Below are 27,486 nucleotides of genomic sequence, written 5' to 3'. Positions count from 1 at the left end.
TGGGACATGTTCCTGCATGGTTTGTCTGATCGTCTGCAGGACGAAATCTACACTTTGGAACTCCCTAAGACTCTGGACGAACTAGTAGATCTGGCTATCCGAGTGGACACCAGACTACTTCGCCGAGAGAACCGCATGCAGCACGGGAGATCTTCGGATCCAGTCTCGGACCCTCTGGTTTTGGCTGCGGCGGCGGAAGTGGGAGGTGTTGACCCGGAACCCATGCAGGTGGGCAGATCCCGCCTGTCCGTGCAGGAGAAGCGGCGACGGAGAAATGAGGGACTCTGCCTCTACTGTGGTGGCGCTGGACACCGCGTGAATTCTTGTCCAGTAAAAGACAACACCCATCAGTAGGTAAGAGGTTACTGATGGGTGAGATCAGTCTGAATAAACCCTCTGCGGCGACTACATTACTGCCCGCTACTTTATCATGGGGTTCCGGAACCCAGAACACCCATGCCCTTATTGATTCCGGGGCAGAGGGGAATTTCATTGACTCTAGTTTTGCTTTCAGTTTAAAACTTCCGGTTATCGCTCTTTCACAACCTATTTCTGTACGCGCCCTCAGCGGGATTTCTCTTCCCACTATCACTCACTCTACCAAACCCATAAAGCTTATTACATCCGGAAATCATGTTGAACACATACCATTTCTTTTAACAGACTGTTCTAACACACCGGTGGTTTTAGGGCATCCTTGGTTGGTGCTCCATAAACCTCATATCAATTGGGGCCTTAATACAATATTTTCGTGGAGTGAGAACTGTCATGAGTGTTGTCTTTCGTCTGCTCGTTCTGCTGTGTCTTGTTCTGTGTTTCAGGAGGAGCGCATGGACCTGTCAAACGTGCCCAGTGAGTACCTTGACCTGAAGAGAGTGTTCAGTAAGTCTCGGGCTGCTTCTCTGCCTCCTCATCGTCCCTATGACTGTGCTATAGATTTGTTGCCAGGTACATCTCCGCCTAAAGGCAAGTTATACTCTCTTTCCATTCCTGAGAGGGAGGCCATGGAGAAATATATTTCTGATTCTCTAGCGGCTAAGATCATTCGCCCTTCTTCTTCACCGGCGGGGGCGGGGTTCTTTTTCGTGAAAAAGAAAGATGGGTCTCTTCGACCTTGCATTGATTATCGAGGGCTGAACAACATCACGGTGAAGAATACTTATCCTTTGCCGCTGATGTCTTCAGCATTCGAGCGTCTGCAAGGGGCATCTTTTTTCACGAAATTAGATCTCCGCAACGCATATCATTTGGTTCGCATTAAGCAGGGTCATGAATGGAAAACTGCATTTAATACCCCCAGGGGTCATTTTGAATATTGTGTTCTCCCTTTTGGACTTTCCAACGCCCCCGCAGTTTTCCAAGCACTCGTTAATGATGTGTTGCGAGATATGATAGATCAGTTTATTTATGTCTACCTGGATGACATTCTGATTTTTTCCCGTTCTCTCCAGGAACATGTGCAGCACGTCAGGCGAGTGCTTCAGAGGCTGCTAGAGAATGGGCTTTTTGTCAAGGCGGAGAAATGCGTGTTCCATGCACAGTCTGTTCCATTTCTAGGACACATTGTGTCGGTCGAGGGGGTGCGCATGGATCCAGAGAAGATTCAGGCTGTGGTGAATTGGCCAATTCCGGAGTCTCGTAAGGCCCTGCAGAGATTTCTGGGCTTCGCCAATTTTTACCGGCGTTTTATTCGCAATTTCAGCCAGCTCGCCGCCCCTCTGACGTCCTTAACCTCCTCCAAGACTCCCTTCAGGTGGTCGAGTGCAGCACAGGCTGCATTCACAAAATTAAAGGGCCGCTTTGTTTCAGCCCCCATTCTGGTGACTCCTGATCCCTCCCGGCAGTTTGTGGTGGAGGTTGATGCGTCAGAGGTGGGGGTGGGCGCTATCCTGTCCCAGCGTGCATCCTCGGACGACAGAATTCATCCTTGCGCGTTTTTTTCACACCGATTATCTCCCGCAGAACGTAACTACGACATTGGTAATAGGGAGTTGTTGGCTGTCAAACTCGCTTTGGAGGAGTGGCGTCATTGGTTGGAGGGTTCGGGGGTTCCCTTTATCGTTTGGACCGACCATAAGAACCTTGAATACATCAAGTCCGCCAAACGACTTAGCTCCAGGCAGGCTCGGTGGGCATTATTTTTCGGACGTTTCGACTTTACCATCTCTTATCGACCGGGTTCTAAAAACATCAAACCCGATGCGTTATCCCGTCTTTTTGATTTTTCCGAGCGCAATACGACTCTTGAACCCATCGTTCCTCAGAAGATTTGTATTTCTGCGGTAACATGGGAAATCGAGAGCAGGGTTCGCACAGCCCTGGATGGGGTAACGCCCCCGGCCGGATGCCCACCCAGCCTCTTGTTTGTGCCGGAGGAGATTCGGTCTGACGTCATTCGATGGGGACATTCCTCCAAAGTGGCTTGTCATCCTGGGGTGAGTCGTACTATATTTTTGGTTAAACAGCGATTCTGGTGGCCAGCTATGGCACGGGACATACGTGAGTTTGTTTTGGCCTGTTCTGTTTGTGCTGTTTCTAAGACTTCTAATCGACCTCCCGCTGGACTCCTTCATCCTCTGTCAGTGCCTTCGAGACCCTGGTCGCACATTTCGCTAGATTTTGTCACAGGTCTCCCGCCATCTGGTGGCAATACGGCTGTTTTGACCGTAGTGGACCGGTTCTCGAAGGCCACTCATTTTATTCCTCTGCCCAAATTACCCTCAGCCAGAGAGACAGCGGATGCTGTCATTAATCACGTCTTTCGCATTCATGGCCTCCCGACGGACGTGGTTTCTGACAGGGGGCCTCAGTTTGTCTCTAAATTTTGGAGAGAATTTTGTCGGTTAATGGGGGCGACTGTAAGTCTTTCTTCTGGTTTCCATCCTCAGAGTAACGGACAGACCGAGAGGGCCAACCAAGATCTCGAGCGCATGTTACGTTGTTTGGTTTCCCAGAATCCCACCTCTTGGAGTCAGCAACTCCCTTGGGTGGAGTACGCACACAACTCATTACCAGTGTCTGCCACGGGCCTCTCTCCGTTTCAGTGTAGTTTAGGTTACCAGCCACCAGCTTTTCCCAGTCTGGAATCCGAAGTCGCGGTCCCCTCCGCCCACGCCTTTGTCCAGAGGTGTCGACGCACTTGGAACAGGGCCAGACAGACCCTCCTCCAAGTGGGTGCGCGCACCAAGGCTAAAGCCGATCGCCACCGGTCTAAGCCTCCCGTTTACGTCGTCGGTCAAAAAGTGTGGCTTTCAACCAAGAATATTCCCTTGCGTTCCGTATGTAATAAACTTGCACCTAAATTTATTGGCCCGTTCACTGTCATCAAGATCATTAGTCCGGTGGCAGTCCGCCTCAAACTTCCTCCAACGTACAGGAGAATACATCCCGTGTTTCATGTCTCCAAATTAAAGCCCGTTTTTCATGCGGCCATTAATCCGCCCACACCGGTCCCTCCCCCGCCGCGTCTCGTAGATGGGGAGACCGTTTATTCGGTTAAGCGCATTCTGGATTCGAGACGGAGGGGGCGAGGATTTCAGTACTTGGTGGACTGGGAAGGTTACGGTCCAGAGGAGAGAAGTTGGGTTCCTGCTAGGGACATATTGGATCACTCTCTTATCGATGATTACAATCGCCAGGTAAGCTCTTCTGGGAGCACCAGGAGGTGCTCTTAAGAGGAAGGGTACTGTCACGATTGCAGGTTTGTGCGCTTTCCGGAGCGTCTGTTTTGTCACGTGGGTTTGTTTTGTTTTGGTTGTCTACGTGTATTTGTTATGGTCACGTGTCATGCCGATACTCAGCTGTTTTGATTAGCTCGACAGCTGAGGTTCATTTGTGGGTCTATATCTGGGCAACAGTTCTATGTTTCCTTGTCAGTTCGTTGTGTTTGCTCATGTATGTCTGTCTGTGCTCAGGACTGTGAGGAGTGTCTGCTGGACCTGATTATCGTCTGTCTGTCTCCCGGTTGCTACCACCCTTACCCCTCGTTCTCTCACTCATTTTTCCCTGTCCTGTCTGGTTATTTTGACTGTGTCAAATAAACTTTTTACTTGCACTTTGGATCCTTCCCCAGTATTTTATATACGTAACAAATTTGTCTTGTCTAGTTTTTCACAAACGTCTGCAGATCCATGACAGAAAATTAATTCTACCTTTGACAGCCTAGGAAAGCACCTATCATGTGGATATTCAGTGCAATACGCACTGCAACAAAAATGCTTTTCTTACTTATTTTTGAGCTGTCTTTGTCTTGTCTAGTCCAAATATTTAAAAAACATTAAATATCAAAAAGCATTTTCTAGACAAGCAAAATTTAGTCTTGTTTTCAGAAATTGTCAAAGTTTTTCATTAAAATGACCAAAATCTCAGAAATCAGCAAAATATTTTTATTAAAAACCAAAAACATAACTTTTTTCTTACCCCACTGGCAAATTATTTTGCGAGTTTTAAGGAAAAATCACTTAATTTTGAATTATTATTTCAAAAAACAAGACAATAGTTTGCTTGTCTATGCTTGTCTAAAAAACGTTTCTTGATTGAACAATTTCGAAATGACCAAAACTCTAAGTAAGAAAAGTGCTTTTTTTTTGCAGAGCGGTGTCTGCATATGCACATGACAGCAGTGCTTTCTCAGGCTGTCACAGATCAAAGTGAGAAAAGCATTTTGGGGCAACGCGGTGGCACAGTAGGTAGTGCTGTCGCCTCACAGCAAGAAGGTCGCTGGTTCGAGCCTCTACTGGGTCAGTTGGCATTTCTTGTGTGGAGTTTGCATGTTCTACTCGAGTTCGTGTGGGTTTCCTCCAGGTGCTCCGGTTTCCCCCACAAGTCCAAAGACATATGGTACAGGTGAACTGGGTAAGCTAAAATTGTCCTTAGTATATGTGTGTGAATGAGAGTGTATGCGTGTTCTCCAGAGATGGGTGGCAGCTGTAATGGCAGCCGCTGCATAAAACATATGCTGGATAAGTTGATGGTTCATTCTGCTGGGGCGAACCGGGATTAATAAAGGGACTATGCCGAAAAGAAAATGAATGAATTAATGAGAAAAGCATTTTTTGCAGTGCCCCGAACTCATGCCAGAACATAACAGCTCAGATGTGGCTTGCTCTGAATCAAAAATCTAGTGTGCCATCTGATAAATGTGGATTGTATCCCCTTGTTTGGGGCAATTGCAGACTCCATTCACCAATTTCCTACAACTCAGATTGATCGGTCTCCTAAGTGAATCCCCAATTTGTTGGTTGGCAAATCTCAAAGTAACTCACTGACAGTGAACTTTAAACAAGAAAATAGATAATAGACCTAAATGGCCTACTTGTAAAAATGAAAATGTTAGTAAAATGTTGACACCCGATAAACTCCTCCTCTATTTTCCCAGAACTCACCCTTAAAACAGGTAAGATGGCAGGGTATAAATCTGGGAGGCTGCTTTGAACACACAGGGACTTCTGAAACCACTGCATTTTGGGTGGACATCAGTGAGGAAAATGGGGCTTGGAGTTAGAGGAGTGAAGCTATACTGCTGGATTTACCATCAAATTTGTTTCCAAATTGTGATTACTGCAAGGAAAATTATCATGTGCAGCTCTGGTAATAAGCATGAATCCACTTTGCTATGTCAATTAATAGGTATGTGTTTTGAGAAACTTGTCTTAATTTGTGTTATGTTTTATAACTGATAACATGTCTTAAATGTTATATATATATATATATATATATATATATATATATATATATATATATATATATATATATATATATATATATATATATATTATTATTATTATTTTTTTTTAATTACAAAAATAATAGAATTTATACATTTATTGCAGAAATATCTAACTCTTTACTTAAAATAATATATTACATATTTTCAGACTTTAAATATTGGGAAATGAATTAACCAAATAATAAAATATTGTAAAGTAAATCATAAGTAATACATTAAGCAAACACATTATAATGAACTAGTTTTTGTTGTTGTTTTTAAATCGTAAGCCTTTTTTTTAACTTGGCAGTGAAAAAATATCACTTCATGTTTTATCATCTTAAATTTATTTTAACTCGTTTACTCTTCTGCAGGATGACCACAAACTAACACTAGGAGAGCTTACCAGAAAATTGATTGATCCGACCAAGGTAAATTAAATGAAAATGAAGGTCTGCTTTTTACTGATTTGCTGCAGGCCTGGTCTCGACTGAGTGCCAAAAGAAGAAGGTGGAAGAACTGCAAATGACGATGATGATGATGATGATGATGATGATGATGATGATGAACCTGTTGGCAGAGATGCAAGAACTTTAGACAAATTATTAATTTTAATATTATCAGTTGTTACAATTATTACAACAATTCAGTCACACGTTTTTAGTCACAAAGCCTTTTTCTTTCCTTTGGTTAACTGGCCAGTAGATGTACCTGAAATAAAAAAGTGGACCCCAAGAGACCCCAAACACTCTCTGTACACTGGAAGAACAATAGTTGCTCTAGCTGTTAAACAAGATATTTATTTATTTATTTAATTTATATTTATACATTTATTTTATTTACACAGACAAAAAAAGGAGGTGCATATTTTTTAACATGGTATTAAATATGACTCCAACTTTATGGAGGACTAAACCTGCATAAACACTAAATAAATAAATATGCGAATTAATTAATATATTCAAATTCCTGCATAATTAAAACAATATGCAAATATATATATATATATATATATATATATATATATATATATATATATATATATATATATATATATATAAACACAAATACCTACATAAATAAATATATGAATAGTGTGGGCAGATTAATAAATAAATAACACAGATGTTGGGGAAATAAGAAAATGATGAACTGAAAGTAGACCCCCCCCCCCTTTACACCACACTATTAATTATTTATATATTTATTAATGCAGCAATTTGTAGATTTATATCTACATTTATTTATTTATTTTCGTATTTATTTATTGTTTCATTTATGCAGGAAATTGTGTATATGTTTATTAATTAATTTATTTATTAGTGTATTATATTTAATAATTGTTTTATTTATGCAGGAATTTGTGTATATATTTATTAATTTATTTGCTTATTTATTTTTGTGTTGTTTTTTGAGGTTTTGCTCTCCATCCAACTGCAATGATAATAACATGGTACCATAAAAAAACTTATTTTTTCCTTTATTGCTAACAATAAAACAAATTATTTCAAATTTCATTTTAATATTGTTAGTGAAGTACTATACTGTAAGTGTAAAGTATTGTAAGTGTAATTTTTTTTTTTCTGGTAAATAATTTACTGTGAAAAAAAGTGTATTTTGCATTTAGTTACCAAGAGATGAGCAAAGCTATCAATAAACAGAGGTTTCTACATTTTAAGAACAAAAGCAGTGTTTTATATTAAGTCCTAATGTTATGTTACATAAACAGCGGCACATATGAATGAGGCTAACTTTATAATATTAATATTAATTCTTTTAAATCTTATTTTTACATTTAATTATAACAAAGTTTCTTCAGTGTCACACCAAATATTCGCTAGCATTCGTTAACAAGTTAACCTTAGCCACTTAACTTACCTCAGGACTGCAGTTTCTTTCCTTTTGGTCATGGGATCACAAAATTCACATAGTCGGTGAAGCACTAAGCAACTATGTCTGTTAAATTCTTTTAAATATAATCTGAAATGTGCATGTATAAATATGATGTTGTATATATCGTGAAATCGGTCATCATAATTCGCCTCAGACCTCCTCAAAGCATTGACGATCATCATCTGACCGTTAACTTTCAAACTGAGCGCGTGCGCGCGCAGCAGCGGCCGTGAATAAATTATAAAGTGCCATAGTATTTTATATTTAATCTATAATAACTGTTATAAGGTTTTGGTTGTAGTCTGAAACAAAATTATAATGTTTATATCAAGAGGTTTGCTTCCTCTTCCGTATTCTCACATTTCCTGCGTCGTCACTGTTAGCTAAAAAAGGTATCGGCCTATTGAAATATGAAATAATTATTGCAATCATGTATTATAACGATGTTTTGGGTTTAATTAAATATATTGCTTTTTCGTCATAATGATGCTCTTCACTATGTGAATGAAACATAAATGTGTTGTTATATGCTTAAAAACTTCTTATAATGTTCCTTTTTTTGTAGTTCAGGTAAATTGTAATCAATAGGCATATACAAAATTTATTTAGCTCATATTGTCATTTTGTACACACACTTAAAATAATTATTAAACATTCGAAGAGCTTTTGAAAAGCACAGGAATTGACTAACTCATCCATGCACAAATGTATAACTAACTACTGTGTTGTTCAGAAATGTAGTTACAAAATGGCAGCAATATCTCATAATTTCCAGTGAATTCTGTGGAGATAACGTATGAAATAATGGGTATTTACCAACCACGTGTATGTGACCTTTCATTGAAAACTAATACTAAAAGGTTGTTGATTCATACAGCTTATTTAATAAACTCAACTCACAGTGTGGTTTGGTTGTTCTTTCAGCTGCGTCATTTTTTTCTCTGTAGTGGTTATTTTCGCTGATTTCCTAAACACATGATTCACAGATTAACTTCTCTTTTTCTTCTGCTTGTTTTCGATGTACTTATAAGTTTCCAAATTTCTGTCACAGCTGAAAAAGTTTTGTGACGTTGTACTTTAATTATTATACAGCATCTGTTGTTGTCATTGAACCTTCAGTTCGGTCTTTACTCATTTTCTGGGTTGCAGTTTTATGTTCAAAGTCTTTTAAAGTGGAGTCAATCAAGTTTTTCTTACTCCTTCAGTTGACTGACTCTCAATCTTATCAGATATAGATAGAAATGATTTAGCAAGTATTAAAAGTAAAAGGTAATATATTTTGGACGATGTCTCAGATAACCTGTTCAAGAAGATTATCGAGGACATTAATTGCAGAATGAAACATACCTTTTAACAAATTCTTGAGTTAATTGACCCGTACAACCTACAGTACATTAGAGACTTAAAATAACTGAATTTAGGTTACAGGTTCAGTTCACAGATCACTCTCTGTAGTCTTCAAAAGAATCTGGGGAGGCAAAATTATTAACTATCTCTTGAGTTCTTTTGGGCCTATAGGACTTTGACATTAATTTCTTTGTCGAATGTGTGAAAAAGGGTTTTCCCAGTAACCTAATATGCAGAAAAACATGCTTTCAGTCTTTAGAGGAAGTTAAAGATCCCTTTCTGAATTAAATAAACTCTGTCTTCAGTATCCATAGGAATCTGACATATAGCAATTTATGCATATCATATATATGACAAAGAAATTCAGATTTGAATTTTACATGTTTAAAACATGTCATGCTATGCAAGATATATTCCAAAATATTGCAAAAATGCCAGTGTCTTCAACCATTAACTGCATATGTTCAAATGTATTAGCTATAATTTTATATGTGTTCACATACTGTATGGCCATATACTGTACACACACACACACACTCACCGATCACTTTATTAGGTAGGCTTTTGCCTTCATAACTGCCTTAATCCTTCATGGCGTAGATTCATGGCGTAGATTCCATGATGTGAATCTCCCGTTCCACCACCTCCTAAAGGTGCTCTATTGGATTGAGCTCTGGTGACTGTGGAGGCCATTTGAGTACAGGGAACTCATTGTCATGTTCAAGAAACCAGTCTGAGATGATTCACGCTTTATGACATGGTGCGTTATCCTGCTGGAAGTAGCCATCAGAAGATGGAGACACTGTGGTCATAAAGGGATGGACATGGTCAGCAACAATACTCAGGTAGGCTGTGGTGTTGATACAATGCTCAATTGGTACTAATGGGCCCAAAGTGTGACAAGATAATATCCCCCACACCATTACACCACCAGCAGCAGCCTGAATTGTTGATACAAGGCAGGATGGATCAATGCTTTCATGTTGTTGATACCAAATTCTGACCCGACCATCCGAATGTGGCAGCAGAAATGGAGACTCATCAGACCAGGCAACGTTTCTCCAATCTTCTATTGTCCAGTGTTGGTGAGCCTGTGTGAATTGTAGCCTCAGTTTCCTGTTCTTAGCTGACAAGAGTGGCACCCAGTGTGGTCTTTTGCTGCTGTAGCCCATCTGCCTCAAGGTTGGACGTGTTGTGTGTTCAGAGATGCTCTTCTGCAGACCTCGGTTGTATCGAGTGCTTATTTGAGTTACTGTTGCCTTTCTATCAGCTGGAACCAGTCTGGCCGTTCTCCTTTGACCTCTGGCATCAACAAGGGATTTGTGCCCACAGAATATTTTCTCTTTTTCGGACCATTCTCTGTAAACCCTAGAGATGGTTGTGCGTGAAAATCCCAGTAGATCAGCAGTTTCTGAAATACTCAGACCAGCCTGTCTGGCACCAACAACCATGCTACGTTCAAAATCACTTAAATCAGCTTTCTTTCCCATTCTGATGCTCGGTTTGAACTGCAGCAGATCCTCTTGATCATGTCTACATGCCCAAATGCATTGAGTTGATGCCATGTGATTGGCTTATTAGAAATTTGCATTAACAAGCAGTTGGACAGGTGTACCTAATAAAGTGGCCGGTGAAATAGCAACATTTTGAAAGATTTGTTGCATGTGTAACATATACTTTTATACATGTGAAATCCAAATATGAACTTGGATGTCATTTGGGTATATTATAATGGATCAGATTTCTATATTAAAGGCATCTGTGATTAATTTAGCAAAATTAATCATTAAAGCAAAATGACACTTTGCATATGTGACTAAGAACTATATGAACTAACATTATTAACAGATATATAAAAGGAGACATAATGTTCCTGCTGAAACTTGCCACAACTGCCTTTGACCAGCATAAACCTGCAAACAAACCATCAATTTACTCTAAGAACTTAAAAGAGATTTCCACCAATCTCTGTACATCTACTCCTCCTACATAAGTAGCCTTGAGGAAAGTTTTAAAAAGCGAGTCTTAAGTTTTATTCACAAAGTGATGGTTCACTGGTCTTAAAGAGAAATAGTGAGTGTCTGTCTTAAAAGAAAGCATGCTTTGACTTTGGTATTGTGGTCTCATGCAGTCTGAGTAAACAAGAACAATGTATGTTGGTTTTGCAGCAGTGTCGCTTTCTTGATCAATAGAATTCATAAAGAGTTGAAAAACCTGTTGTAGAAAGACTGCTTGTCATTCTAAAAGAAAGTATTGTGCTTGTTTTGACAGTAGGACTGTTCATTGATCATGAGAAAACAGAAACAAGGCAGTGTGTCTTGAATCTCATAATACTGGATGTTCATGTTAGGGTTTATTTTGCTGGCCAAATTGGGTTTGATTTGAATCCAAATTGGATTCACCGTCATTGGATTCAATACAATTTAGAAAATACTTGAGAGAGAGAGTATTTGTAGAACTTGTATAACAATTTATTTATTCATTCATTTTCCTTCGGCTTAGTCCATTTATTCATCAGGGCTATGAACTGCCAACTATTCCAGCCTATGTTTTACACAGCGATTGCCCTTCCAGCTGCAACCCATTACTAGGAAACATACATTTATTTATTAATTTTTTAATTAACACAACACCAACAATTAACCACAAAAGTAATCCATGCCTATTCCAATAGAGATTTGGGTCAATTTAAAAAACCTGATAAGTTTCAATACACTCTAAAAAATGCTGGACTGTATTAACTTAATGATGGGTCAAATATGGACAGACCCAACGTTGAGTTGTTTATTTTACATTAAATTTAAATAAAAATGTATTCCGGCGGTTCATTCTGCTGTGGCAACCCCAGATTAATATAGGGAGTAAGCCGAAAAGAAAATGAATGAATGAATGAAAAATGTATTCCAACATTTGGGTTTGTCGATACCCAGCAGGCACAAAACATCATGAGATGTTAAAATTAGGTTAGATTTAGGTCGCGACATTAGGTGACGAAAATTCAATGTCCATCCATTTGTAATTTTGACGTCTAATAACAACATCAAATGAAGTTGACATGTGGCAGATTTTAGGTTGTGTTGGAAAGTGACCAAAATCCAACATCGAGACAACATTTTAAACCAACGTCATATTGACATCAAATACTGACATTTATTTGTCAGTTATGGCAACTAAAATCCAACGTCCATCCAACGATCACGCAACGTCAAGCTATAACATCATAATTAACGTTGGGTTCCAACGTCAACCGGATTTTCATTTCCAAACAAAATGCAATGTCCCCACGACGTTGGGGTATAACGTCAATTTCACATCATGTTGACGTCCTGTGCTTGCTGGGTATTTTGACCCAACATTGGGTTATTACAAGCGAGCATTTTCAGAGTGCAGAATCACATGAAATTGCATCATTTTATATTTCTGTTGAATTAGTGGCTAAATTGTATGAATGTATACAATCTCATTTGTACACTTTTAAACATCCTGCTTGCTCCATGCAGTTGCCTTTAGTGCAGGCATAATTCATGCTTTTCTTCTTCTAAAAATCAACACTTTATATGTTTAAACTTTTTTTTTTCTTTTGCATGTTTTCATAACTGCATGCTCACCATTGGAGGATTTGATGACAGGTCTTCATGCCTACATTTTCTAAATAATAACAATAATAATAATAATGATAACATATTTCAAATGTGGTTGGAAACAGTTTCTACCAACTCCCCCTTCTTTCTAAAATGAAGTCCTCTCTTCCTTCACATTCTCTTGAAATTGCCATACATAAGCTTATAACCTCCCGGTTAGACTATTGTAGCTCTATTTTGGTCTGCCTAAGTCTCAGATCGCTTGCCTAGAGTTAGTGCAAAAGTGCTAGATTTTTAACAAAAAGCCCGAAACATGCACGTCACTCCTATTTTGAGGTCTCTCCATTGGCTACCTGTGAGACAAAGAATCGAATTTAAAATCCTTCTCTTTGTGTATAAAGCCCTATGGTCTAGGCCCCTATTATTTATCCCAAATGATTGTTGTCTACACTCCACCCAGACACTTGCGTTCCGCTGATCAGTTTTTATTAAAAGTCACAAAGGCCCACCTCAAAAGTAGGGGCAAACGTGCCAATTTTTAATCCTAAATTAAAGACTCATTTATTTTCTAGGTCTCTTGAAGCATAAGTCCTTTCCCTGCGGGGTGTCCAAACGGTCTTGTTCTTAATCTTGTTAGTGTGATCAACTGTGGTAGTATTTTTCAATTAGGCTAAATATTTCTGCTTTGTTTTGTTTAATCTTAGTTACACCTTTCATGCTCTCCTATATTATGTGCCTTTTGCTGTTATTGTTTATTATGCCCATACCGTTTGTTTGTATTTTCGCTGTAAAGCACTTTGTGCAGCCTTGTGGAATTGGAAACATGCTATATTAATAAATTGAACTTGAACCTAATAATAATAATAATAATAATAATAATAATAATAATAATAAAACCAGAACTCATACAAACTTGTCATCTTGTAAAATACTGTGTTGTACAGTTATAGCACTGCGTTTAATCTTTTATCACCGCTGTGATCTCTATTGTTGTTTCTGCTTGATGTTAGTACACATTTCATACAGAACATATTTAGTAGCACATGTAAACAGTGTGGAGTTTCTTCAGGGGGTTGGTTCCTTTGATTTCAGTTTATCAGGTTTTTATATTTCTTGATCTTTTTGAACACTCTGCCCTTGATCAACCCCCCGAAGCTGATTTGCACTCACTTTTGGTTAAATTGTGTAAGAATTAACCTTGATATTTTCCTCTGGGAAAGTTTTATCTACCTTTCACCCTGTCCCTATACAGGTCATTATATTACAGGAAAAGTGAAGGTTCCGTTCCAGCCCTGATTTACCTCTTTTCTTTGTTTCGTGACATAGGCGAAGGACATTTTTGATGAAACCGTCCCTCTTTCCGGTGCCCTCGGATGAGTGAACCTGCTTTATAAAAACACATATGGATGTTTAAGGTAGTTTGAAGGACATGTGGGCTGTGAGGCTCTTTAAACCTGTTAGCGCTCCAGTGTACTGTACATGGTGTTACTGTACATTATGTACACTGAGAGCTTAAGTACAGGGGTTAAACTAATGTTATGAAGATCTTACTTGAAGGTGTGTACTTTTTTTATCTATATCTTCATAGTTTAAATCTTTTACCTCAAGCCCAGCCTCAACAAAACCATGAGAAAAAGATGCTTGAAAGAAAATGCTCAGATTAGATGTAACTGGTGTGAACACACTTTGTTATTAGCCTCAACAAAGAGTGTTTTCATGAAAAGCTAATATGCCTCTTTTCTGAGAAGAAACTTGCGCTGAAAATCAGTGATGGGTTCTGGTTCAAAGCAGTATTTACTAAATACACATATTTAGTGTAAAAAGGATAGAATCGAACTCTTTTCACGATAAATCTGGATTGCTTTTTATACAATAGAAGCTGGTGAAATTCAAAGCCAAACCATTTCCACCAGGCTTTTAGTTACATTTGTTATATGCAAAAATCAAGATGCAATTGGATGATCAGTAGGAGATGAGGCGTAAGGGAATTTGGGAACAAGGGATAAGGAATAAGGGAACATGACAAAATACTAGTCATTTATAGTAAATATACTAGTGTTTTTGAACAATACTATAGTAAAGTGCATTATACTGTATATACCAGCCTGATCTCACAAGAAAACGTAAGCATTTTACGTTTTGTCAGTTTAGTGGCTAATTTGTACGAGTTCAGTCGTATGAAATTGTATGATTTTAAAAAGGAGGCGTGGCACCTAACCCCGCCCCTAACCCCAACCGTCATTGGGGGATGAGCAAATCGTACTAAATTGTACGAATTAGATTGTACAAATTAGCCACTAAATCAAAATGTTACGAATTGCCGTGAGATTGTGTTGTATATACAGTGCTCAGCATATAAAAGTACACCCCTCACAAATTCCTTTTGAATAGGAAGCTTTACAATATTATATTAGTGCATATACATTAGATTAGTCAGTACTGAAGCCAAATCTGGAGCTTATAAAACAAAATAACTTACAAGAACTGTCCAAAAATTAGAAAACCCACATTTATATGTTATAGAAAAATATTAAATGCTAATTTAAAAATGAGGGAAAAATCAAGAGAAGCAAAAAAAATTAAAAATTGTTGAAATTTTATGGGTTGTATTTTTTATTTTTGTAATATTTTGCTTGAATATAATTGTATTATCTTTCAATTTCTAAATATGTTTGGTGACTAAAATATAATTTTAATAAATATATCTGTTTAATAAATCTGTTTTGTTTAAATGCACCAAATTAGTTAATTATTTCATTAACTGATTTATTTTCTCTTTGTCATGATGACAGTAAATAATATTAGACTAGATATTCTTCAAGACACTTCTATACAGCTTAAAGTGACATTTAAAGGCTTAACTAGGTTAATTAGGGTAACTAGGCAGGTTAGGGTAAATAGGCAAGTTATTGTATAATGATAGTTTGTTCTGTAGACTATCGAGAAAAATATATAGCTTAAAGGGGCTAATAATATTAACCTTAAAATGGTGTTTAAAAATTAAAAACTGCTTTTATTCTAGCTGAAATAAAACAAATAAGACTTTCTCCAGAAGAAAAAATATTATCAGACATACTGTGAAAATTTCCTGAATCTGTTCAACATCATTTGGGAAATATTTAAAAAAGAAAAAAATTCAAAGGGGGGCTAATAATTCTGACTTCAACTGTGTGTGTGTGTGTGTGTGTGTGTGTGTGTGTGTGTGTGTATATATATATATATATATATATATATATATATATATATATATATATATATATATATATATATATAATATTAAAGTATTTTTTTTGCTTTATTTTGGCTAGAATAAAAGCAGTTTTTTTATCATGGCAAAGATAAAATAAATCAGTTATTAGAAATAAGTTATTAAAACTATTATAATTAGAAATGTGTTGATAAAATCTCTTCGTTAAACAGAAATTGGGGGAAAAAATTAACAAATAATTCATGGGGGCTAATAATTCTGACTTCAACTGTATATATATGCACAACACTTTATTAATGAATGCTAACTATAGTGAACTGATAAACTAATAAATGCTGTAGTCAATTGTAGTATAATATACCTTACAATGGTAGTAAACTGCAGTATTTGTGCTACCATACCAAGTCTAACTGCAATATATTGATTCAAGTACTTTACTATGGTATGGTTCAAAAACACTACAGTATTTACTATAAGTTACTACAGCATTTTTCATGTGCGACATTGGCTTTTACTCTTTTTCTGTGACAGGCTGCTTTGACAATAGTGCTACATCTAAAAGCTATAAAATATAGATGAATTTAATTGTAACCTCTCGTGTAAATCTGACAACCCTGCTCATCCTAAAAATCTTTTGTTTTCGGGATTGTACATCTCAACGTTGCTTTTTATTTTTTAAACAAGCATATAAAAAAGCCTGGTGATTTTTAAATGATGAATTTGAACTTGAATGACATTTTTCTCACTGTATTGAAATGCACAGGGATGCTTACAGACCTCAGACGTGTGATGTGGACTAAACTTTACAGCACTGTGAAAGCCATGGAGGCTGTGAGAGTCTATTGACTGACAACAGAAAGAAAAACTTTTTCAGCATTAACAGGGCGCTGTATTCAGTCTGTGTAATGATGTGGGTCATTTCAAGAAGAAATTGGGTAAAATATGGACAAACTCATGCAATTTAATTCAGCGATTTAACCCATACATTGGGTTTGTCCATATTTTGTCCACATTTTTTTATTTATTTTTGTCCAAATTTGGGTTTTTAAGATTAAGTAAACAGAAGCAGTTTGATTCATCACATACTAAACAATATAGTCATCATACTTACCATGTAAATGAAAATAAAAACATGTCAAAACTAATATAAACAGGCAGCATACAAATATTCCTGTTTAAATATTAAATAAAACTGAAATCCAAACAAATGAGGGTTGGAATTAACATGAAAGGTCGTCTTTTGATGTGAGTTATTATTAACAAGCCACAGATCCATTGATAAGACAATAGTTAATAGACCTTTATCTGGGTGTCACAGGAATGACTTACCTGTATAAATGAAAATGTTCAAGAAATGTTCAAAGTAAATGACACCTGACCAACTCCTCCTTCCTTTCCCAGAACACAGGTGAGATGGGAGGGTATAAATCTGGAAGGCTGCTTTAGACACACAGGGACTTCTGTCTCCAATCAGCTCCACAACAGAAAGACTACCCTGACTCCCAAAATCACTGCATTTTGGATGGAAAATGGGGCTTTTGGTAAGAAGAATGAAGCTGCTGGATTCATCATCTAATTTGTTTGATTTCTCATTAATCAAACTCTGCATATATTCCATATATTCCAGCAGATTTGTTAGGATGTGTTTTATATATTGTTTTATGTCTGGCAGACAGGGAAAGATGAGTATAAAGTGGCGGCGACTTCAGAAGATGGAGTCAAAACACCTAAAAAAGGGAAAAAGAACAAAAAGGACATGGATGAACTGAAGAAAGAAGTGGAAATGGTATGAAAGTATTTGTGAATAATCTATATATACACATTAAATTAAAAAAATACAAGTGTCTGCTAAGAAAGGTATCATATCCATCTTAAAAATGTCATTAATAGGTGTGTGTTCATTTGTGTTTTATTTTTCTTAATAAAAATAATTTATTAATAATATTTAAAATGTGTCTTAAAAATGTCAAAGAAGAATAGTATTAATGGGGGCATTCATTTGTTGAAAATGACTACAAGTGAATATAAAGTATTTCATGTTTTCAGATCTTAAATGTTGAGGAATTATTAAAGTTTTTAAATAAATGTACCAAAATAGTGATTTAAACAAATAAAAGTGTTTTAAGAACATTTTACATTGATTAGGATGATCACAAACTGACAATGGAGGAGCTGAGCAGAAAATATGGCACTGACTTGACAAAGGTAGGTCTAATGAAAGTAATAATAATAATGCATTATTCTATTAATATAACGTAATATACACTGTAAAAAGTGATTAGTTAAAAAAGTAAGTATCCTCATTGTCTTCATATTAATAAGTAAACGAACTGTGCATAATTGTAAAAGTTTAGTGAACTCAACAGTTCTAAGGTACAACAGAAATACTTAATTTTTTAAAAGTAAAATCAACTTGTCATTTCTTCGGTTCACTTACTTTCTAAGTAACCAATTTTTACAGTGTACCACTGACAAAAGCGGTTCATTCCAAATTGTTGCAAACAATTTATTTAAGCTGAATTTATACAAACAAACCAAGTAATACATTTACTTAAATTCAGCCCATGTAAATTGTTTACAACCACTTAACTTAAAAATGTTTAGCAAGTCCAACACTGTAAAACCCAAAAATTAAGGTAACTCAAAACATTTGAGGAAACCAATTGCAAAAAACCATTTAAGTTCAAAAACTAATCCTAATGAGTACTGTGAACTAAATACATTTGAGTAAATGAAGCGATTTGAGCACAGTAAAACCTAATAAATGAAGAGAACTCAAACCAACTGAGTACTGTTAAACCCAGTAAGGCAACTCAAATCATTTGAGGAAACAGATTGCTACAAACCATTTGAGTTAAAAAAATGAACCTATATGAGTATTGTGAACTTTAAGTTGAAGTAATGAGGTATTTAATTAACTCATTACCTTCAACACTGAGTTCAAAACTCTTTTCAAAAGAGTAGAATTAACTTTGAGTGAATTTTGAGTTAACTACACTCAATTCATGTGATAAAGTTGACTGTTGGGTTTTACAGTGAATGAATCTTTTTTTTTCAGTGTACTTTTATTGTTTTTGTAAAACATGTTTATTTTTTAGAGGAAAATTACTTACCTTTTTGATTTTTAAGTCTCATGCATTGTACCGTTTGTTCATTTTCTGCTCCTAGTTAAGAGCTTTCAACCTTTTGTTGTGTACAGTAAGCCTCTGTTTATCCTCTATCTTTATAACCTGCTGCAGGGCTTGCCCGTTTCTCGAGCAATGGAAGTCTTAATGCGTGATGGACCAAACGCCCTGACTCCACCGGTTATAACTCCAGAATGGGTGAGGTTCTGCCGGCAGCTCTTTGGTGGATTTCAGACTCTGCTGTGGATCGGTGCATTTCTCTGCTACTTTGCATTTTCGATCCAGGCTGCCACAGAAGAGCCAGTGAATGACAATGTATGTACAGCATGAGAGGAAATGTTTTGTCTTTGTCCAAATTGGCATGAATAATGTCAAAGTATGTCAGTAAAAGTAGTGCCATACTCAATTATAATAAACATTTTTGGGACAAGCTTTGAAGGTCTGTGCTACACCACTATTTTGAGCAAGAGAGCTTCTCCCCTTAATAAGTGTGCGATAATCTTTAAATAAAGCAATGTGATTAATGACAATCTACTTGCATTTTTACAGCTGTATCTAGGAATTGTGCTTACCTTTGTAGTCACAGTCAATGGATGCTTCTCATACTCTCAAGAGGCAAAGAGCTGCAGAATTATGGACTCCTTCAAGAACCTCGTTCCTCAGGTATAAAAATGTGAATTATCTTTTTAAAATAGCTTTCACTAAAATTAAATATTAATTTATTTTAGTAATTTATCATCATGCACTGCAGAAAGCCCTGGTTGTGCGTGATGGGGAAAAAAAGATCATTGATGCAGAAGAGGTAGTTGTAGGGGATCTTGTGGAGGTCAAAGGTGGAGACAAAATCCCAGCTGATATTCGTATCGTATCTTCACATGGATGCAAGGTAAAAACTAAACATTTCATGCCAAAAATAGTTTGATTATTGTAGTTTTCATTAAAACATCCCTCCTTGCTTATGTCTCCAGGTGGACAACTCTTCCCTCACTGGAGAATCTGAGCCCCAGATTCGCACTCCAGACATGTCTAGTGAAAACCCACTGGAGACAAGAAACATCGCATTTTTTTCAACCAACTGTGTTGACGGTACAATTAGATGTGGATAGATAAATTATTAAAGGAATAGTTCACCCAAAAATTAAAATGACCCCATAATATACTGACCCTTACGTCATCCTCACACAGTCGGAGTAGTATTACAATTTATCCTGGCTGTGTAACGGTGTTGAGTACTGGCTCCTTTTTTAGGTCATACATCCATCATAAACTAACCTATACACCATCAGGGGGTTTACTCAAGTCTTATGAAGAAGATCAATACAAATTATTTTGGCTGATCTCTGACTTGTATGAAGCATGACTTAAGAAGCATTTCCCATCATGCAATTGAGTTCAATTATTTGAACTTGCACAATAGACAATTGAGGTGAATTTAGCGTGTTTTTTTGCACACCCATACATATTTGTTTGAACTAAAGTACATATTATTATCATCGCCATGCATCATATGTAGAGTCAGAGATCAGCTGAGGAGTTGTCTAGAAGGAGTGAGGTTTTTTTGATGGATTTAGGGTCTTTTGAAGCATAGGCAAATACCCAACAGAATTTTACAGCATGAAAGAGCCATGGTAAAATGTCAAACTACTCTAATTGTGTTGGTCTGACAGAAGAAAACCATATACATTTAAGGGGCTGGCTTAAGGGTGAGTAATTTATGGGGTAATGTGGGAGGAACTATTCCTTTGAATTTTCTAAATTAAATTATGCTAAAACATGACCCTATTCAATAGGTGCTGCCAGAGGGGTTGTCGTCAACACTGGTGACCGCACCGTCATGGGTCGCATTGCATCACTTGCCTCAAACCTGGAAGGTGGACAAACCCCCCTTGGCAGAGAGATCGAGCACTTCATCCACATCATCACCGGTGTAGCTGTTTTCTTGGGCACGACCTTCTTAATTATCTCTGTGATGCTTGGCTTTACTTGGTTGGAGGGTGTCATTTTTCTTATTGGACTCATTGTCGCTAATGTACCTGAAGGTCTTCCTTGCACCGTAACTGTGAGTTGGAGTGGTGTTACACTTATAATTGAAGCACATTTCTAAATGTATTAGTTAATGTGTGCTTGCTCTTATAGGTGGCTCTGACTCTCACTGCCAAACATATGGCAAAGAAGAACTGCCTGGTGAAGAATCTTGAAGCTGTGGAGACTCTTGGATCAACCTCCACCATTTGCTCTGACAAAACTGGAACTTTAACCCAGAACCGGATGACTGTCGCTCACATGTGGTTCGACAACCATATACATATGGCTGATACCACAGAAAACCAGACTGGAGCCTCATTTGACAGGAGCTCAGCAACTTGGTCTGCTCTTGCACGTGTTGCTGGCCTTTGCAATCGTGCCGTCTTCCAGTCAAATCAGAGCCATCTTCCAGTGCTAAGGGTATGACATCTTATCTGCACAGTTTAGAAGTATTGAAAATACATTTGACCCTTTGACGTGTACAAGCACATGGTATGCAGAGGACCAGTTTTGAGTATGCTGTAATTCAAAAGCAAAGTGCAGTAACTACACTTACTTGCTTACTCCCAGGGCAGTTTATACCGAAGTTGATATTTAGCCACACCATGTTGGTCTTTCATAACATCTAGTTTTTTTAAGAGGTGGGTTGTTAGCCCAATGCTCAACCCTCAACCTTTGAGGACTAGGACATACACACATCAGCTTAAACACAGCTTACCCAATTCACCTACACCACGTCTTTGGACTGTGGGGGAAACCGGAGCATCTGGATGAAACCCACACCAACACAGGGAGAACATGCAAACTCCACATAGACCTTCTTGCTGTGAGGGAACAGCGGTACCCACTGCACCACACTGTCGCCCCTGCAGTAACTGCACAGTTGGACAAAACTGCGTTATCTGTGAGATCCCATTGTGACAAAGGTGTTGGTGTTGTGACAAAGTCTTTTTCAACTTTGTCCTGTTTCCGAAAAAGGAAAACCACTAGACTACGCAAAACATACCTGACTGGCTGGTGTAAAAACTTTAAAGGTGTTTTCCTCCGTTTCAGTGCTTCAACTTACTGCACATAGCCTTTGTAGGGCAGTATGGGTAACCATAATTGAGCAGTACAGTATGGTTCAGTAGAGGTCACCCTGATCATGCCAGCATTTCCACTGTCAATAGTTCCCTTACTTGCTACAGAAGGCGTGGTGTATGCCAGAAAGTTGGGATTGACGTCATTCTCACTCAAAGTAAGATGTTCAGGCCCTTTAATGTGTCTCTACATGTAAACAACCCCATAAACATCAATGGAGCAGATCCTATTCTTGCTTCTTGGCATGTGCTGCTTGTCACAGGAAGAGTCAGACTTTGTTTGAGCATGGTCCATTGATGCGTGCCATCATTGTATTATTATGGTATATTTAAAAATGGTGCTTCCTGTATTGTCGTTCCTCTAGCTAGCTGCAAGCAGAAGTTATGATTTTCTGTAAACCAATAGCTTTCAACAGTGAGTCCAAATCTACACTTGTGGTGCCATACTGTTGTGCTTATTGTTGTGTCCAAAAATGTGCCACAGTGCGGGTCGCTCTTTTGGTTCTTCTGACAGTGGAAATAAATACATATCACATTGAGATGTATTAAACTGTATGGATTAGTCGCAACAAGCCATAAAGTCACTTCTCCTTCTGCTTTGCAGAGAGAGACAGCTGGTGATGCCTCAGAGTCTGCACTGCTGAAGTGTATTGAGCTGTGCTGTGGTTCAGTCACTGAAATGAGAGAAAATTACCCAAAGGTTGCTGAGATCCCGTTCAACTCCATTAGCAAGTATCAGGTATATTTGCTAAGTTGTACTTTGGAGATTTTTTTTAAGATTTGACTGAATTGCCTGGAGTTTTTAGATTGACTGGTCATCCTAATACACCTTTATTTCCCTTGATGTAGCTCTCAATCCACGAGAATCCCAATTCCTCAGAGCCTAAGCATCTTTTGGTGATGAAGGGAGCACCTGAGAGAATCTTGGATCGGTGCTCCACCATTTTAATTGAAGGAAAAGAGCATCCTTTAGATGATGAAATGAAAGAGGACTTTCAGAATGCTTATGTTCAACTTGGAGGTCTTGGAGAAAGAGTCTTGGGTAAAGTCACCAGTACAAAAACACTCAAGTTATAATTGCAGAACTTTAAACCACAGTATTATAAATAACTCTGCATTCTCCCTTACAGGTTTCTGCCACTTTGGCCTCCCTGATGATCAGTTTCCTGAGGGTTTTGCATTTGATACTGAAGAAATGAACTTCCCCACTGAGAACATGTGTTTCATTGGTCTCATGTCCATGATTGATCCTCCTCGTGCTGCTGTACCAGATGCTGTGGCCAAATGCCGGAGTGCTGGAATCAAGGTGTTTTTTTATTACAATATCCACTGCTTGATTGAATTTCAATAAATGAACCAAATATAACTCTGAAACTTCTGTTATAGGTAATCATGGTTACTGGTGACCATCCGATTACAGCAAAGGCTATTGCAAAAGGTGTCGGCATCATCTCAGAAGGCAATGAAACAGTAGATGACATCGCTGCTCGGCTGAAAATCCATATCGATGAGGTGAATCCAAGGTAAACTTATATCAACTCAGCTACCACAAATATAAATATCATTAATCTATATGTCTGTAAATACAAAATGTGACTCTAGAGATGCTAAGGCCTGTGTAATCCATGGAGGAGAACTGAAGAATATGACTGCTGAACAGCTGGATGACGTCCTTCAACATCATACAGAAATTGTGTTCGCCAGAACTTCTCCACAACAGAAGCTGATCATTGTGGAAGGTTGTCAGCGACAGGTACCATCAGTTATATTCAATAGCTGTTAATAGTGGAGGATTATGAAGCAGGTACCACTGTAATTTTTTTTTTACTCTTAATATTTAGGGTGCCATTGTAGCTGTAACCGGTGATGGTGTCAATGATTCTCCAGCTCTGAAGAAGGCTGACATTGGTGTGGCTATGGGTATTGCTGGATCTGATGTATCCAAACAGGCTGCTGACATGATCCTTCTGGACGACAACTTTGCCTCAATTGTCACTGGAGTAGAAGAAGGTATGTCAAATTTTGGGAACTTGCTTTACTGAATAACTCTTAAGACTTACATTTCAAACGCATCTTCCACTTTAGGTCGTCTGATCTTTGACAACTTGAAGAAGTCCATTTGCTACACATTGAGCACCAAGATCCCTGAGATGTCACCCTTCCTCATGTTTGTCCTCGCTGGTATCCCTCTACCTTTGGGCACAGTCACCATTCTCTGCATTGACCTGGGCACTGATATGGTGAGACAAAGAAGTTAATCTACTGTAGTTATAAAAATATAGAGAACTTAAAATATGCATGTTTTCAATGTTATCCACCTGCAACCACAGGTTCCTGCTATCTCCTTTGCCTATGAAAATGCAGAAAGTGACATCATGAAGAGACAACCCAGAAATGCTGAAACTGATAGGCTGGTGAACGAGAGGCTGGTCAGTGTGAGTTATGGTCAAATTGGTAAGTGCATGATTTTAGTGTGTAGTGCACTATGTGTTGGTGAGTTTTTGTTTCTTACATGTCTTCAAACTTAATTGTTAGGTGTGATGAATGCCTTTGGTGGGTTCTTTACCTACTTCGTGATTCTTGCCGAGAATGGCTTCTTGCCTTGGGATCTGGTGGGATTACGAATTGGTTGGAATGACAGGTATTTCAGTGAAGTGGAAGACAGCTATGGCCAGCAATGGGTTGGTGCCACAAATCTACCAAATCTGACAAATGTCAAACCAAAATATCTATAAAAAACACCAATCTCTTTAAAATAACACTCCTGTGTTTTTATGTCTGATGTAGACCTACGAGCAGAGGAAGATTCTGGAGTACACATGCCACACCGCCTACTTTACCAGCATTGTGATCATGCAGTGGACTACTTTGCTTGTATGCAAGTCCAGAAGGCTTTCCCTTGCTAAGCAGGGAATGAAGTATGTTCACAATAACTCTCAATCCTGGCAAATACAGCCCTGATATCCATCAGATTTAATTATACGTTCAGCTCCAGCTTCTGAAAGACCTGTTTGGGCAATTATGATATCAGAATTTGTAATTATTTGCTTCTTTTGTAGAAACCGAGTCCTCACATTTAGTCTGTTTGAGGAAACTGCAATTGCAGCGTTTCTGTCCTACTGCCCAGGCATGGACATTGCAGTCAGGATGTATCCAATGAAGTGGGTGCAATCGTTATATATTTAATATATCTACCTGGCCTTCATGTTAAGCATACATATGAATGAATTAACCATGTTTTCTGCTTTTCATTTAGACCTATGTGGTGGTTCTGTGCCTTCCCATATATGATCCTCATTTTCATCTATGATGAAGTTAGAAAACATACCATTAGGCAAAACCCAGGAGGTAAATATGCATTTAAGTCACACATCATCAACACATTGATTAAGACTGGCTGATGAACATTCTAATTATTTTCTAAAGAAGTGCACAATTAGATTAGTCCCGCCAGGTTTTGAATGCATTACAGCTTCATTTCACAGCAACAACAGTCAAAAATTACATCAAAACACAACAGAAGGTTTAGGAGGAGATGTGTAAGAAACTAGTACTACACACAGGAGCAATTTGAGGACAAAAACCTGACAAATAAACTCTCAAATACAACATCTGAACAGAGGCATGTCATAATTTTGCCAAGTACGATGCGATCCTGCATTAACATCTATGTTGAGGGTTTCTGCAGGTTTCATCAAGTCCAATTTGACAATTTTAGATGATTACAGATCTCTTTTTATAAATTTCTTGTATAATAAGTCCATTATAAATGCAATTTAAGACTTATACATGGTTAAACACTGAGGATTTTTGCTTGCCACAAAAATCAAATGTAATTATTTCTTAGCGACATATTTTAATGTGGCAAAACAAGAACACTCTAGTTGTATACACTTTTTTGAACATATATATTTCTATATATGTCTTTTAATGACAAGTTTAACATCGTTAAAATTAAATTACAGAGCAAATTACATGATTAATCAAAAATATATCCAGTATTTGTAGGCTTTTGGTCCAAACGGATTCAACTTAATGTGTTTCTGTTATAAAACCTTAAGTCTCATGTCTATTTATTAACACTCCCCTTACTGCTGTAAATAGTTTTTATGTAAATGGAAAATCATCTACAGGGATATGTTGCTCTGTTATTATCATGAGTAATTGTGTAACTGTTTTTAGTTTAGGAGTTTTATTAGGAGAACTTGGTGTATCTCTTTCCAATATATATATATATCTATATTGTTGATGATTGGATCAACCAGCAGATTTGGTAGCTTTACTTGGACAGAGGAAATGGAAGTCCTGTTTAAAACGATTAAAGACATACAACACAATATTTCAGTGGATCTAAGACTTTTTAAGGCCAAAAATGTTGTTTTGAAATTAAGACATTTTACGACTCTTTAAGACCCCGCGGACACCCGGTATGTTGATCCTGGAACATCATTTTGGTTCAGAAATGTAATCCATACCTACTCCCTACATCTAAACCCAACCACAACTGTAAACTATTTACAAAATCAGAGGGGAAAAATAGTTGGATAACAATCATGTAGAAGTGCATAAACCTAACCGTAAGCCTAAACTTAACATAAACGGTACACATATGCATATGCCTTAATTCTGATTGTCTGATTGGAATGTTAATCCAGCAACATGTCCTACTTGGTAAACTCAGGTTAGGGCTGAACAGTGACTGCAGTTGTGTGAACCAAAATCTAAACTGCATAACTGACTCTGATCCATTCAATTATTAAAGAATAATGCACAACTGAGGTCATCATGGAAGCATCACCACCTCGGGTTTGCATTATTTTTATATTAATTAAACAGTCTATCATTAATTAATCCTTACATTTCTCAAATTTAACACAATATAGAGGCCCGTAGCCAGCCTGGTGAAAGGAGTGGTTCTTTTTCTCAAAAAGTGGACCTTTTTGCTGTTATTCGCCTCATTTTCTATTTAATTATGAGGTTTAAATGCTGCATTTTAGTGCTATTTTAAGCACTATTTTCAGCTGGATTAGCTTGTCAGATGGTCATCAACCACACTTTTTGAGGTACCAAACACATTTGATCAATATATAGAATAAACGTATTTTTAAATACAAATTTATTACATCATTTATCATTAGAAAAAAGAAGTTAAAGTTTTAAATGGGTAAAAAAAGACCTGTAGCTTATTGTCATTTATGGACAATAACTTTAATAAAAAAAAAAAACTGGCCAGCACATTCAACTTTCCTCAGTCAGAATTAGGCCATTTGAATAATAAAAAATATAATAACATAATAATATTAAACATAATATTAATAATGTAGAGCTTAAAGATGTTTCTAATCTCTTTAAAAAACATACATTTTGAAAGGTTATGGATAACAAAAAAGCCTAATTAGTATTCAAATTTACTTTAATATTTACATATAATTGTTTGCATTTAATGGAAGCCTTCTTTGATGGGCTATTTTGACAATTTATGATGGCAAAGCAGTCAAAGTAAGACTCACGAGCTCATGTA

At 37.4% G+C, this 27,486-nt stretch overlaps 1 protein-coding gene across 1 annotated transcript in view; it reads left to right on the top strand.

Annotated features, from left to right (window-relative positions):
• Positions 1 to 17,172: 17,172 nt before the first annotated feature.
• The window catches only part of LOC130233434 (sodium/potassium-transporting ATPase subunit alpha-1-like), an 11,460-nt gene continuing 1,146 nt past the window's right edge, over positions 17,173 to 27,486 (top strand). The window contains exons 1-21 of the mRNA XM_056463478.1: positions 17,173 to 17,277; positions 17,409 to 17,522; positions 17,882 to 17,941; positions 18,976 to 19,176; positions 19,411 to 19,524; positions 19,613 to 19,747; positions 19,830 to 19,947; positions 20,652 to 20,920; positions 20,998 to 21,306; positions 22,570 to 22,704; positions 22,815 to 23,007; positions 23,096 to 23,271; positions 23,352 to 23,488; positions 23,568 to 23,718; positions 23,807 to 23,975; positions 24,051 to 24,205; positions 24,296 to 24,419; positions 24,501 to 24,646; positions 24,753 to 24,883; positions 25,025 to 25,126; positions 25,222 to 25,313. Of these exons, the coding sequence (XP_056319453.1) occupies positions 17,266 to 17,277; positions 17,409 to 17,522; positions 17,882 to 17,941; positions 18,976 to 19,176; positions 19,411 to 19,524; positions 19,613 to 19,747; positions 19,830 to 19,947; positions 20,652 to 20,920; positions 20,998 to 21,306; positions 22,570 to 22,704; positions 22,815 to 23,007; positions 23,096 to 23,271; positions 23,352 to 23,488; positions 23,568 to 23,718; positions 23,807 to 23,975; positions 24,051 to 24,205; positions 24,296 to 24,419; positions 24,501 to 24,646; positions 24,753 to 24,883; positions 25,025 to 25,126; positions 25,222 to 25,313 (3,043 nt within the window). The 5' untranslated portion in view covers positions 17,173 to 17,265. The remainder of the gene's footprint in view (positions 17,278 to 17,408; positions 17,523 to 17,881; positions 17,942 to 18,975; positions 19,177 to 19,410; positions 19,525 to 19,612; positions 19,748 to 19,829; positions 19,948 to 20,651; positions 20,921 to 20,997; positions 21,307 to 22,569; positions 22,705 to 22,814; positions 23,008 to 23,095; positions 23,272 to 23,351; positions 23,489 to 23,567; positions 23,719 to 23,806; positions 23,976 to 24,050; positions 24,206 to 24,295; positions 24,420 to 24,500; positions 24,647 to 24,752; positions 24,884 to 25,024; positions 25,127 to 25,221; positions 25,314 to 27,486) is intronic.

The sequence above is a fragment of the Danio aesculapii genome, chromosome 1 (assembly GCF_903798145.1).
Source record: "Danio aesculapii chromosome 1, fDanAes4.1, whole genome shotgun sequence".
Classification (NCBI taxonomy): domain Eukaryota; kingdom Metazoa; phylum Chordata; class Actinopteri; order Cypriniformes; family Danionidae; genus Danio; species Danio aesculapii.
Note: the sequence above shows the minus strand (reverse complement) of the source record. Positions and strands in the feature narration are given on the sequence as shown.